Source organism: Malus domestica, chromosome 02 (assembly GCF_042453785.1).
Source record: "Malus domestica chromosome 02, GDT2T_hap1".
In the NCBI taxonomy this organism is placed as follows: Eukaryota; Viridiplantae; Streptophyta; class Magnoliopsida; order Rosales; family Rosaceae; genus Malus; species Malus domestica.
Window position 1 is genome coordinate 3,515,932 of NC_091662.1, and position 11,664 is coordinate 3,527,595.

The 11,664-nt window shown below is 40.9% G+C and overlaps 3 protein-coding genes across 5 annotated transcripts; 1 reads left to right on the top strand and 2 right to left on the bottom strand.

The window, feature by feature from the left end:
- Positions 1–305: 305 nt before the first annotated feature.
- Positions 306–1,959, bottom strand: LOC103448759 (alcohol acyl transferase 1 allele RGa-like). Its single transcript, XM_008388030.4, has one exon. The coding sequence runs from the start codon at positions 1,820–1,822 to the stop codon at positions 431–433; it is 1,392 nt and encodes a 463-aa protein (XP_008386252.2). The 5' UTR covers positions 1,823–1,959; the 3' UTR covers positions 306–430.
- Positions 1,960–2,165: 206 nt separating this feature from the next.
- On the bottom strand, positions 2,166–6,835 carry LOC103448771 (probable plastidic glucose transporter 2). Of its 2 annotated transcripts, none has more exons than XM_008388040.4 (14): positions 6,481–6,835; positions 5,936–6,081; positions 5,546–5,657; positions 5,371–5,438; positions 5,128–5,260; positions 4,556–4,655; positions 4,366–4,478; positions 4,193–4,286; positions 3,945–4,098; positions 3,684–3,827; positions 3,526–3,599; positions 3,350–3,438; positions 2,902–3,016; positions 2,166–2,655 (listed from the first exon to the last, which is right to left on the bottom strand). In XM_008388040.4, the coding sequence occupies exons 2-14, from the start codon at positions 6,057–6,059 to the stop codon at positions 2,473–2,475; spliced, it is 1,503 nt and encodes a 500-aa protein (XP_008386262.2). In that variant the 5' UTR covers positions 6,060–6,081; positions 6,481–6,835; the 3' UTR covers positions 2,166–2,472. The 2 variants fall into 2 exon arrangements, with proteins under 2 accessions (XP_008386262.2, XP_008386269.2); XM_008388047.4 differs by having other exon boundaries at positions 5,936–6,076; positions 6,481–6,785.
- A 276-nt stretch (positions 6,836–7,111) lies between these two features.
- LOC103448788 (uncharacterized) lies at positions 7,112–11,616 on the top strand. Of its 2 annotated transcripts, XM_008388069.4 has the most exons (4): positions 7,294–7,543; positions 8,223–8,260; positions 9,935–10,235; positions 10,767–11,616. In XM_008388069.4, the coding sequence occupies exons 2-4, from the start codon at positions 8,245–8,247 to the stop codon at positions 11,386–11,388; spliced, it is 939 nt and encodes a 312-aa protein (XP_008386291.1). In that variant the 5' UTR covers positions 7,294–7,543; positions 8,223–8,244; the 3' UTR covers positions 11,389–11,616. The 2 variants fall into 2 exon arrangements, with proteins under 2 accessions (XP_008386278.1, XP_008386291.1); XM_008388056.4 differs by lacking the exon at positions 8,223–8,260 and having other exon boundaries at positions 7,112–7,543.
- Positions 11,617–11,664: the final 48 nt, after the last annotated feature.

Below are 11,664 nucleotides of genomic sequence, written 5' to 3' on the forward strand. Positions count from 1 at the left end.
TCCCAAGAGCATATCATGAATTAATAACATGACATGTGATTTGGGACTCACATAAGATTATTTGGATGTAGCCCCAAATTATGAGTCATGTGACATAGGCCTACTTTTCGTATGTCCCAAATTATTTTGTTCCCGCACTTATCTCAACCCATTAAGTTGGAACTTGGAAGTGGTGAAACCCTAATTTCTCAAATGGAAGAGTGAAACTTGACACTCACTCCATCGGGAAACTAGGTGTGTAAAATGCAAATATTGAAACCTCATAGCTCATTTTGCAAACAGCACCCAAATCTTGCAATGTAAAATGCAGTTAAGCCAAAGAATAATGATGTATTTCCGAAATTAAGTGGTGAATGTAGAATCGCATATATGTTGTTGGATGGTAGGTAAATCCAAGGGACAAATAATGCCAAGTGTTTGATCAATTTAGCTAATTAACACTTTGGTCACCCGGACTCTCTGTGAGGGACAAAAGCTGTGTGAAGCTTTTTGTGGCAGATTCCGGCAAGCAAATGCACACAAGCATTGTCCCGCTCTGCTCAGCCTCGGCTTCCGGCAAGAAAACGCAAACTTGTGGCGTCGGAGTGAGGTCTATAGGACCGGCGTATATTGGCCTTCCCCATCCAAAATCAGCTGAGTCATAGATTGAAAACCTTGTCCATTGAGTTATTGTCAATTTGCCTCCAAATTCCAGCCTCCTTGGCCTGTCCACTTCGACATAATCCACCGTCGATCTCAGGTACTCTTCGGAGATGCCAAGCCGGGCTTCGCGAACCAAACGTGCTGTGTCCGAAAGCCTTCCATACACAAGGTTTCTCACAGTGCTTGTGACACAAGCAAGGCACACTACATTTCCGTAATACCCTTCTTTTACCGGCAGGTTCTTAAGCTTCTGCCGCGCGTTGGCGGAGAATGTTAGCCTGAGCTCGTAGTTTAACGGCTTCACATCGAGTGCTTTCACCCATGATCTCCATATGTGAGCGGCCATAGCATCAAAAGTGCTGCAAGTGCTCGACATGTCATCACTTGGTTGCGCCGAAGTTTTCAGCCAGGTTTGAAATTCACGGCTTACTCTATAGCACTTTTGAACAGCTTTGGTTTGCCAGAGACTCATTGTGAGACTTGATCCGTCATCAATTCTCATGTACTCAATGTGTGGGAATTTAACCAGCGGTGGATCACGAGGCCGGAAAATTTCCCGGTCCCAACACGGCGTAGGGTTTGAGATCAATGTGCCGGCTTTGGCGGTGGCAGCCCAGGAGCTGAGAAATTGCATAGCACCAATCCCGTCGACAATACAGTGGCAGATTCTCAAGCCAAGGCTAAACCCGCCGCAGCGGAAAAGAGTCACTTGAGCTATCAGCAATGGCATGTCAAGCACTTTGTATGGCTCTTCGTTGGGAAACCTAAAGACCAGTGGCGTCCATGCCGGGTTTGGCACTTTGAGGTCCCCGAGTTCAGCCAAGGACATTTCACAGTGCGCCTCCACCATGAGAGCTCCTTGGTCTTGCCCGAAAAACACTTCTAGCTTTCCATTTCCAGTCTCTCTCAGCCTACCCGATAAAGGGTAGTACGGAACCAAAACACAAGCAAGAGCATCCTGCAGTGTTTTCATAACCGGTTTTTGGTCATCGGAGGCATAGAAATACACGGTGGGAGTGAAAACACGAGATCCAACCACATCATCGAGGTTCGAAAGGTAAAGGGTTTTCCCGGGAGCCGCGGGAGTAGGCCACGAGGGCATGACGGGAACCATATGATCGATGGTGATGGGGATGTGGAGGTCGGAGAAATGGAGCTCTTGAACCCACGGAGGAGCCATGAGAGGTGACGCAGGAATCTGAGGCCATCGATGCCGAAAAGCTGCATTTGTAGGAAGATCACTATTCTCTTTGACATGCAAAGATGCTTGAGCTAAATAGATGAAGAATTTAAAGTTCTTGGTGTAGAACAGTTGGTGCTGATATTATTCATGATAAAAAAAATATTAGATCTTGACAGAATTAACAATTCTGTATCTTTGTGTGATGTTATCGGATATAATTTCAGCAGACGAAGAAAAACGTATGCTCTAAATTGACATAAAATTATAATGTGTTATGCGACGTGCCGAAAAGCTGTCCCGAGGAACCGTGCTTCGAGTTCCGGTGAATAAAACTGATCAGTGTAGAACTAAGCCTCAAATTTATCATTCATTCTCAAGGTACATATATAGTTTAAACAAATACAGATACGTAATTGTGCCTACACTACGTCTATACGACTATGATTGTCTCTGTCGTACCTGGATAAAGACACTTACAAGTTCACCGAAATTTCACCGGACGAGAATCTGAACGATTTGCTTGTTTTTACTCTTTCCCCCTTCCATGGAAAGTACTATCTATTCTAAAAAGTACCATTTTCAGCAGTAACTCGCAACTGGTAGGCTTCCAGCAGCAAACACTGCTCTCATATTAGAAGCATCTATCTCTATTCTTGTGGAAGGAGTGCTATCTCGATTTCTTGGAGCGATTTTCCTTTTGTTTCGATCACATTTCGCTTCACGAAAACCACAGCCATCATGCAAAAGGCGCCAAATATAGAGTACAGAAGCTGCGGACCAAGTTGTTCAAGCAGTTGCAAGAATAGCAATCCCACAAAGAAATTAATCACCTGAAAAATACCCAGTAACGGAATAAATGAAACCAGAAGTTAACTGAACTACTACATTGATTGATTCAGAATCCACATGGAGGAAGAAGCTAATTCGCAAAATTAGTAGACTGCTGAAGCTGTAGAATAATTAGGAACGTAGCCTAAGCAATATGCTGCTCAGATCACCCGAACAAGAAGCCTTTCACAACAGGGGACCTGCTTAAAAAAAGACAACATGGAATTCAGAAGGAGAAAGAGAGTTACCCAATGCACTGACATACAGACGGCCATTGCTTTTGCCCTAATACGGTTGGGGAATATTTCTGGTAAAAGAAGACCTGGAACTGGACCAGCTCCTAGAGCAAATGTTAAGACGAACCTGCACCAATTTTAGGGTAGATGATTGAATATTAGAAGTTTGATTTAGTTCATGTTATTGTGTAACTTGATTATTCACCAAGGTGCCAAACCAGTGGCTATAATTTTCTGAAGGGCATTCATCAGCATCATAAAATCTCACGACAATTTCAAGCATGGCAACAATCATATTATCGTCACATTTGCAGAGGCTATGGACGCAACCTCAGCATGAACAACATATAAGAGGAATATCGTTGGAAAAATTTGGATGCAGAATACTTTATTTGATGCGGCCATGATCATACAACATAATATTAGTCTTCAAGATGTAAAGTTCAAAATTATGACTCACATTAGCATTCCACCAACAGATAGGTACAGTGATCCAGACCCTGATGAATTAAAGCTTGCCGCAGCAACTTGAAGACCCATTGACATCGCCTGAGCGGACAATGCATCACATAATTGCCAAGCTAGCAAAATATTGAATTCCGTGAACCAAACAAATGATATGCAACTTCAACTTACCATGCCAAAAAAGCTCCATAAGAGTAGCAGCTTCCTCCCTACTTTATCCATCAAAAGCATTGCAACCATGGATCCTGGAAATTATAAAAATTCATCCAGTCAAGCAGAATGCAATCGTTGTGGGTAGGTGAATATGCAACCAAGAATCTAAGGTATACCTGACAAATTTGCGATTCCTATAAAGGCATTTGCGAGGCCTGATGGTACTCCGGCACTTTTAAATACAGCCGAGGAGAAGTAAAAGACAGCATTGATACCAGATAACTGTTGTAAAGCAAATAGGGTTGACCCAATAAAAACCACTGCAAACAAACATGTGAATAGCCAAGCACTTTTAGAAAGGCGAAAGATCACAAATAAGAGGAAAGAAATACACCATAGATGGATGGAGAAGGAGAAAGGCGAGCCTAAATATATACCTCTAAAATGGCGGCCATGGAACAACTCTGAAAGGCTTACAGTATCTGTCTCATCTCCCCTGTCCAACTTGGCTAAATCTGCCATGGCAGTTTTGACATGTGATCCACCAAGGAGTTTCTCAAATTGGGCTTCTGCCTCAGAAGTTCTTCCTTGCTATATCACATGAAACCGAGACTATTAACATTTGTCTTCAGAGGTGTGCTCAATTTTTCTATTCAACTAAAGACAAGTGAGATGCGAGGCATACCTTATGTAGCCAATGTGGACTCTCAGCACAGAATAACATGGCAAGAGCCAGTGTTACAGCTGGAATTATAGATACCCAAAAACAAACACGCCACCTGACACATAAATAAAGGTTATAAATTTGAAAGGTTAAATGTGAATCTACGCTATTATGAAGCCTGTCATGTTTCTTACCAGCCAGCGATTTCTTTAACAGGGATTCCCACAAAAAGAGCCCCCATAATTCCCAGGCATGTTGCAATCTGGATCAAACTGCCATAAGTACCCCTCACAAAAGCAGGAGAAACCTGCTCAAGTAATGACGAAACATCAGATAAGAAGTACAATATGTATTGACAACCTACAGAAAGGTTTACGCTAGTACCTCAGTCACATAAAGAGAGGCAACAGGAGGGCCGAGGCCCATACCAGTCCCAACAAATAACCTTCCTATAAGCATACCAGCAAGAGTTTTGGTTGATGCACTGCAAAAGCAGGTAGTAGTTTTAGCCAGTACTTCAAGATGTATTACAAGAGAGCCTTGGAAGATAAGAGTATATGAGTATTTCGGACTACTTTTACTTGTACTTAAATGTGTGCAGTTACATCGGGTACTGACAGATCATACTTCTACATTACAAAAACCAGACTGATCCGCACTGATTTTGTGATAAAGAAAGATCACATAAAAGGAAAATAGTAAAGCCCTATAATACTACAGTACCATGAGGATCAGAAAGATCTACAAAAATGGTACATAAAAAGGGGCTCTGTCATAATGTTATATTACAAGTTCACAACTCAAAAAATTCCAGGAACCTAACTACTAAAACAGAAAGAGCAATGACATAATGTGGTACTATAAAGAATAAACCAATCTTGCAAAATATAGATCCATGTAGTTCTCAATCAAAATGATGATATCGTGACAGTTGCTTTTCAAAGTAAATATATCACCTCATAGCAGCACCAATTATCATGGGCAATGCACACAGTTGAAAAGCCCTACGACGTCCTACTCCATCGGCTAACCATCCACTGAATAAAGATCCAATAAAGGCACCTCCCAAGCATGTACTCACCACCAAACCTTCATTTGAAATTATTAAAACCCATTAGAACAGATAGCTGAATGCAAAAATCATAAATTAGTTTACAAGTTATAGCAAACCAACAAAGAAGAGATCTACTTCAAGTCACCTTCTGCCAAGGTATTTCCCTTAAAACCAAGATCTTTAGAAATGCTTTCGAGCGGTTCATTAACTACCCTGCACAAAGCAAGAGTAGAAAAAGAAAAGGAAGGTATATTACTCTCTTATGCCGCAACATAAAACAAACTATCAAAAGAGAGGGGAAGCGGACTGTAAGCACCAACCCAAGATGGTAGCCAAACAAGAATGAAGATAGAGTTGCCACAAGCACATGGGGAAAAGACCGCTTCCATGAGGGGTTTGAATGTTCTGGAACTGTACTTTTCTGTAAAAGAGCTAAAACAGATACAAGAATTAAACCCTTAATTGAATTATACACATACAATAAGTATATGCCTAATGCCGAATTAAGAAGACCTTAGAATCAATGAACTCATCACTATCATTTCCAAGAAAAGTGCGGTCTTTACAAATATCTCTGCCATCATTCTTCTAAAATCTGCTACTTTTTGTGGTGAATTCATCATACGAAAGTACAAAATGAACACCAGAGCATCACAATTGATAGCACCCAGCATACATATAAACTACATATGCTCAATAAATTGAGTTACCTGAATTTTCTTCCATGTCAAGAGGATCCATCAACTCATTCGTATCCATGTCAATGGTATTTGAATGGTCTCTCGATGACAACCGATTGTATATCGAGAAAGCTTCGCATTGGTGGCCCCGCATGCCAAGCTGCAACCAGCCTTCCCTACAAATTAGAACAATTTGGAATCACACTTTCGAAATATCCGTCACTTCAACTACAAAACAAGCACTAACTTAACCGATTGTAAAGGAAACGCCAAAACATGAAATTTATATAATTTTCCTTCCCTCATTTTCTCGGGAACCAAACAGATAACATTATCAAATAATTCCGAAATGAAATTAAAAAATTCACAAAAACAGAGCCTCCGCCAAACCTTCCACAGCAAAACCGAATCAAGAATCAAACTTTGAACCAGAATCTAAATTCAAGTAAGAAAACACGGAAATCAAGAAATAAAAAATCACAATTAAGCAAAAAATAAATGGAACCAAAACGGGAGCTGCAAGTTGCGATTCAGAAAACACTCAAAATTCACAGAAATCCATCGAGCTGGAATACCTTATCTACGTTCCGATCGCCCAACGGATCTGAAATTCAAGCAGCAAATCAGAGACGTGTTGGAACGGGTTTCGGCGAGGTTTGGCAGCCTCTCACTCTCGAAGTGCTTTCCTTTATAGCACTGAGGTACGAACGTTCGAGAAGGAAGCTTTGGAGCAGCTTCGTTTACGCGCGAGTGAGAAACTGGCGGGTACTGCGGCGGTGGTGGGCCGGGTGCGGTGGTTTCTAGTGTGATAAATGACGAGTGAGGAAGGAAAGGAAGGTGCTGGAACTTAATTACGTAGAAATCTACGGGAGCATGTTCTGCTTTTTCGAGCGACACAAGAGAAACAGACAAAAGATACAGCTGAAACATAATTTTTTTTTTAAAGAAAAACATAAACATTTATTTTAAAAGAATTAATGAAAAATGTTTGAAAATTTTGAATTTTAATAATAAAGATAAAATAAATGGTATTAGATTTGATTTTTTAGTGTAAAAATGTGATTTTTCGTGAAAATTGTAGATTTTTCATTAAAACTTTCTTGTTTTTATGTTAATTTTCCTTTATGACGTCAAAAATAAAATCCTTACAGAAAGGAGTTTAATTTCTGACACGTGTTGGAGCCTTGGAGTTGCCGGTGGTCGGTCTCCGTTACGTAAAAGTACCGGCGGAACTTCCATCCGAACCTTTGAGAATTTGAGTTTTTCATTTTGATCCCTGTAGTTTGGTTAAATTGCTCGGAAGCCATGTAAATTGTAAAAAGTAGAAAAAGTGCCACCCTTTTCTGTAATTTCACACAAAATTCTCACACCTAGTTTTAGGGCATTGCATTTCGCTTGCACCTTTTTCTCACGACTCATCGCTTTCGAACAGCGAAGCGCGTAGAACGATGGGGTCAAGGGACAAAGACCAAACGACACCGCATCATCAGCCTCTTCTCAGCAGCCTCGTCGTGCGGCCCTCCACCAGCGACGGAGCCGGCGGCGGAGGCGGTGGCCGTGGCAGCGATTACGAGCCCGGCGAAGTTCGCCGCGAGCCTCCTCCCTACACTCGCTCGGATCGTTACCCCGATGACCCTGGTTCGTATCTCTAATTCTCTGATTTTTATTTTCATGGATTTTATTCGTTGTTTGAGGGTGTCACAATGCTCAAATCTTAAGTTTTATTTTATATTTTGTACATAAATCTTAATTTGATTAGTATTTAGCATTTTATCTTGAAAATTGTTATTGCTACTCCAAAAATCTCATTCGATACTCCAAACTTTCTATATTTAGAAAGAAAAATACAATTGCGATAAGCTTGTGATAAGCGTTGAGAATTTTGAAGTGCTAATAGCAATTTCCTTTATCTTATAGATTCAATAATCATGGTTATTTATTTATTTATTATTTTCTTGAGTTTCTGTTGGCCTTTTGATGCAGAAGCAATAAGTGAAATTTGTAGAACAAAGAGGTTATATGTTGGAATTAGTTTTTGAACTTCTGTGAGCATAAATTTGAGCTACATATATTTCGTGTCGAAACTTCTTAGTTTATCAGTAATTGATTTTAAAGTTTAGTTTGTGCTTGATCGTGTTTACGATTATCAGAAGTAGCTACGGTGCTCTTATAAATAGTGTCCTATGAATTTGTGGCAACAAAATATGGGTTTCTTGAACCTATTGATTGTTTACACTGCGTGTCGAACATGTGGATCTATGACCAATTATAGAGTGTCAAACTGTGAATAAATGAATTCTGCTATTGTGTCTTACAGCTCTGAATGTGCCTGCGAGAACATGAATCTTGAGGAAGGTATGTTGGTGTGAATGCAGTCTTGGATCATGGTCTCGGGCAATGGTCTGGGGCAAATTGTTTTTTCATATTGTGGGTATTGATGGGAAATGTATATGATGCGTGAACTCGTGGGTTGCTGCATCAATGAATATGGGTTTCTGGGCATCATTTTGTTGTACTGACTATGGTTGTGGTTTTTGTCTGCTTTTTTATGGGATTGGTGATTATGGTGTCCGGTTCATATCAAATATTTATGTAGACATGCCAATCAAAACTGGAAGTTTGAGAGGGTCTTAAGAATTTCTGGGCACAGGATATGGTGCAAGCTTTGCGTGGAACTTATTCCCACTAACGGTATCATTTTGGTTATTTTGAATTGCAAGTTTGCAACCAACAGTGAGGATGCTTTACGTGAGATGCTGCTGGAAGATGGAGAGTTTGGTTACAATTGCCAGATGGTGGGAAATTCAGTTTGGTCAAGTGGTATTGAATTTACCATTTTAGGAAAATTAAGGACAATGTTATTTGCCCGGTAACATTGAGCTTTTCTAGTTTTCTTGGTTTCACTGGTTTAACTTGTGCTTGGGAATTGTATTTGATAAGTGGTTTGTTTGTGGTATCATTTTCAATTTTCCTTTTTTTATGGGGGGTCAGATACCTGTATAGTGTCAGTTGGATAGTTATATGGTAACTAATTCTCAGCATTGCTGAATTGGGTATAGAGTGCAAGGACCTTTGGGAACTTCTTTTAGTATGTCAGTTCTAGGTTATGTATTTTTGTAAGACTTTGCTGAGTTGTATTTGATGGAAGGTGAACTAGTAAATTGAGGCAACAAATTAATGGAATTACTTACTCGGGTTGGACATGCCTCTGTTGTTTCATCCCACTATAAGATTCAGAATGGTTATGCAGCGGTTAGTGAACTCTGGCGTTTTGATTTCTCTTCAAAGATGTGAAGATGGTTTCTGAAGAAATGAACATATTGGGAGTGGTTAAATTGTAGAGTTATTTGGAGGCTTCAAGTTCTGTGTGGGTCTTTTTTGGGCAGTTCATTTCCTGTGGGCGTGCACTTTGGTTTCACTGCTCCTTCTTGCAGGCATGCTTCCACTGGTTCTGGGATTATTGTTCTCTGTGCTGGATTAGTATCAAATATTAGTTAGGTGTATCTGCATCTTTTTTATCCGTTGGTTGCAGATATGGATGAAATTTTCGTCCTTATTACCGAGAAGGTCTTACATTGTTATGGTTACACCAGACTTATGATTATTGGGTTTTCCAGATATGTAGGTTTAAAGCTTGTAATGGTTCATGTGGTAGATGGATGTGACTTTAGAAAATATAAAACCTCTCTGAAATTTTATTGTTCTTAGGGTGAGCAGTTGCACTACATGTTGAGGACTGTGAGGTTGAGTAATCATGGTTTGACATGCTCATTGCCGTATTTACTGGTATTATTCGCCGGTTGTTTGAGAAGTAACCAGGGCAGTTATCATCTGAACTTCTTATTATCTTCCACTTTTATTATGTTTCTCCTGAGTTATGGTAACAGTCCTTACAAACTTTTGAAATGATGGTATTGAAGTTTCTGGGTCACAACTGCCAATTCCTCAGCTACTTACATTATACTCCCATTGTCTGTGTTTCTGTGCAATTGGTAGTTACTTATATTTACAATTCACTACCCTTTCCAGGATATAGAGTGCGTGCAGGTTCTGCTTCACCTGTACACCGCAGGGATGCAGATCATCGCTACAGCTCTGAGTATAATCAATCAGGGCCCCCCCTACGTGGGCGTGATTTTGGCAGTGCACGGGATTCTGGTAGATATCGAGACCGCTCACCCCATTATGCTCGAGGAAGGGGTGCTGGCAGGCCATTTGGTAGAGGTTTAGATGGACCGGGGCTCGGTCCTGGGCCATTCAGAGGTGAAGGGAGTAGAAATAATCCAAATGTGCGCCAAAGGCTTGGAGACTGGATTTGCCCAGATCCTTTGTAGGTTCATTTTCTCCCTTTCTTTTTTCTTTTGGTTTTTCATTTACGTTTCCTTATTTTTTGAGGTTTTCCTCGTTGGAACTTGTCACTAATGTGATTGCTAGAGGGTTCTGCTTCCTGTGATTTTGTTTTAAGGCGAGATTTTGGAACTAGGGCACGGCTATACAGAGAGGCACACAATGCATTTATACTTTACAAAATCTTGTACAATTTTTGAGAATTTTGTATTTATTTAAATCTATTTAGCTCAAAAGTGGAGCTTATCCAAGTTGAATTTTGGTTTCTTGCATTATAGTTAGTTTTCTGGGAACCGATCACAATGATCAAATTATGAATTTTAATAGGTAAAAGCTTCAGAATCTTGTTAACCACTTTAAGTGGAAGAGGTTACCACTGTAGCAGTTCTGTTTTCTGATTGCAGGATTGGTTGGAACAATTTGCCTTTCAGTTTTACTTTCGTTTTTGACGAGTTAAGTGCTTGTAAATATGCATTCATCATGCCCCAATCCTTATATTGTTTATGTGTCTCAGATGTGGCAACCTGAACTTTGCAAGGCGAGAATACTGTAACAACTGCAACAAGCCCCGCCGTGGAACTGGGGGAAGTCCTCGAAGGGGTTATCCTGGGCCACCACCTCCTAATGTTCCTCATAAACGCTTCCCTGGTCCTCCAATTGATCCTCCTCCCCTTGGAAGGACCTTAAATGGTGGCTATAGGTCTCCACCTCGTGGCTGGGGCAGAGATGGCCCCAGAGATTTTGGTCCTGGGCTCCCACCTCCAAGGCATGAAGGCAGGTTTCCTGACCGTCAAATGCAAAGAGACCGGCTGGACTACTCTGACAACTACAGAGGAAGAAGCAAGTTCGATAGGCCAATGCCTATGGATTGGGGTAACAGAGATCGTGGAAGGGATGGCTTCTTTAATGAAAGGAAACCATTTGACAGGCGACCGCCCTCTCCTTCACCACCACCACCACCACCACCGCATGTACCTCCTCACCGTGGCCGATGGGCACATGATGCTAGAGAGAGAAGCCGGTCCCCATTAAGAGGCGGCCCACCACCAAAAGACTACAACAGGCCTATGTACATGGACCGGGGACGAGATAATCGTCGAGGCATGGGGCGAGGCCGAGTTGGAGATGCATATTGACTAGGAGGCCACGGGGATTTTTTTCTGGTGTAATTTTGTCTGAGTAGGTATCCGTTTTCCATCTAGAGAGTAAGGAAGAATGCGTAGAGTTTAGTACTAGTTTTCGTATTTTGGTTTTGAATTCGTATTTGTGACTTTGAACAGGTTATATGTTTCTTCAGTCCTCCATGTTTTTTAGGTTATGTTGTTCATATGATGGATTATCCACGGTTATCCTTCTGACCTTCATGTTACTTTTAAATTTTTGTTTTCGATTCGCTTTTATGGTTTTTCTTG

Excerpts from the sequence above, each read along its gene's own strand:
- LOC103448771 (XM_008388040.4), bottom strand. The coding sequence starts at position 6,059 with ATGCGGGGCCACCAATGCGAAGCTTTCTCGATATACAATCGGTTGTCA. Across the intron at positions 5,658-5,935 it reads TGACATGGAAGAAAATTCAG|CTCTTTTACAGAAAAGTACA; the intron begins GTAACTCAATTT and ends TATCTGTTTTAG. Across the intron at positions 4,656-5,127 it reads ATAATTGGTGCTGCTATGAG|TGCATCAACCAAAACTCTTG; the intron begins GTGATATATTTA and ends CTGCTTTTGCAG.
- LOC103448759 (XM_008388030.4), bottom strand. The coding sequence starts at position 1,822 with ATGGCTCCTCCGTGGGTTCAAGAGCTCCATTTCTCCGACCTCCACATC.
- LOC103448788 (XM_008388056.4), top strand. The coding sequence starts at position 7,354 with ATGGGGTCAAGGGACAAAGACCAAACGACACCGCATCATCAGCCTCTT. Across the intron at positions 7,544-9,934 it reads TCGTTACCCCGATGACCCTG|GATATAGAGTGCGTGCAGGT; the intron begins GTTCGTATCTCT and ends TACCCTTTCCAG. Across the intron at positions 10,236-10,766 it reads TGGATTTGCCCAGATCCTTT|ATGTGGCAACCTGAACTTTG; the intron begins GTAGGTTCATTT and ends TATGTGTCTCAG.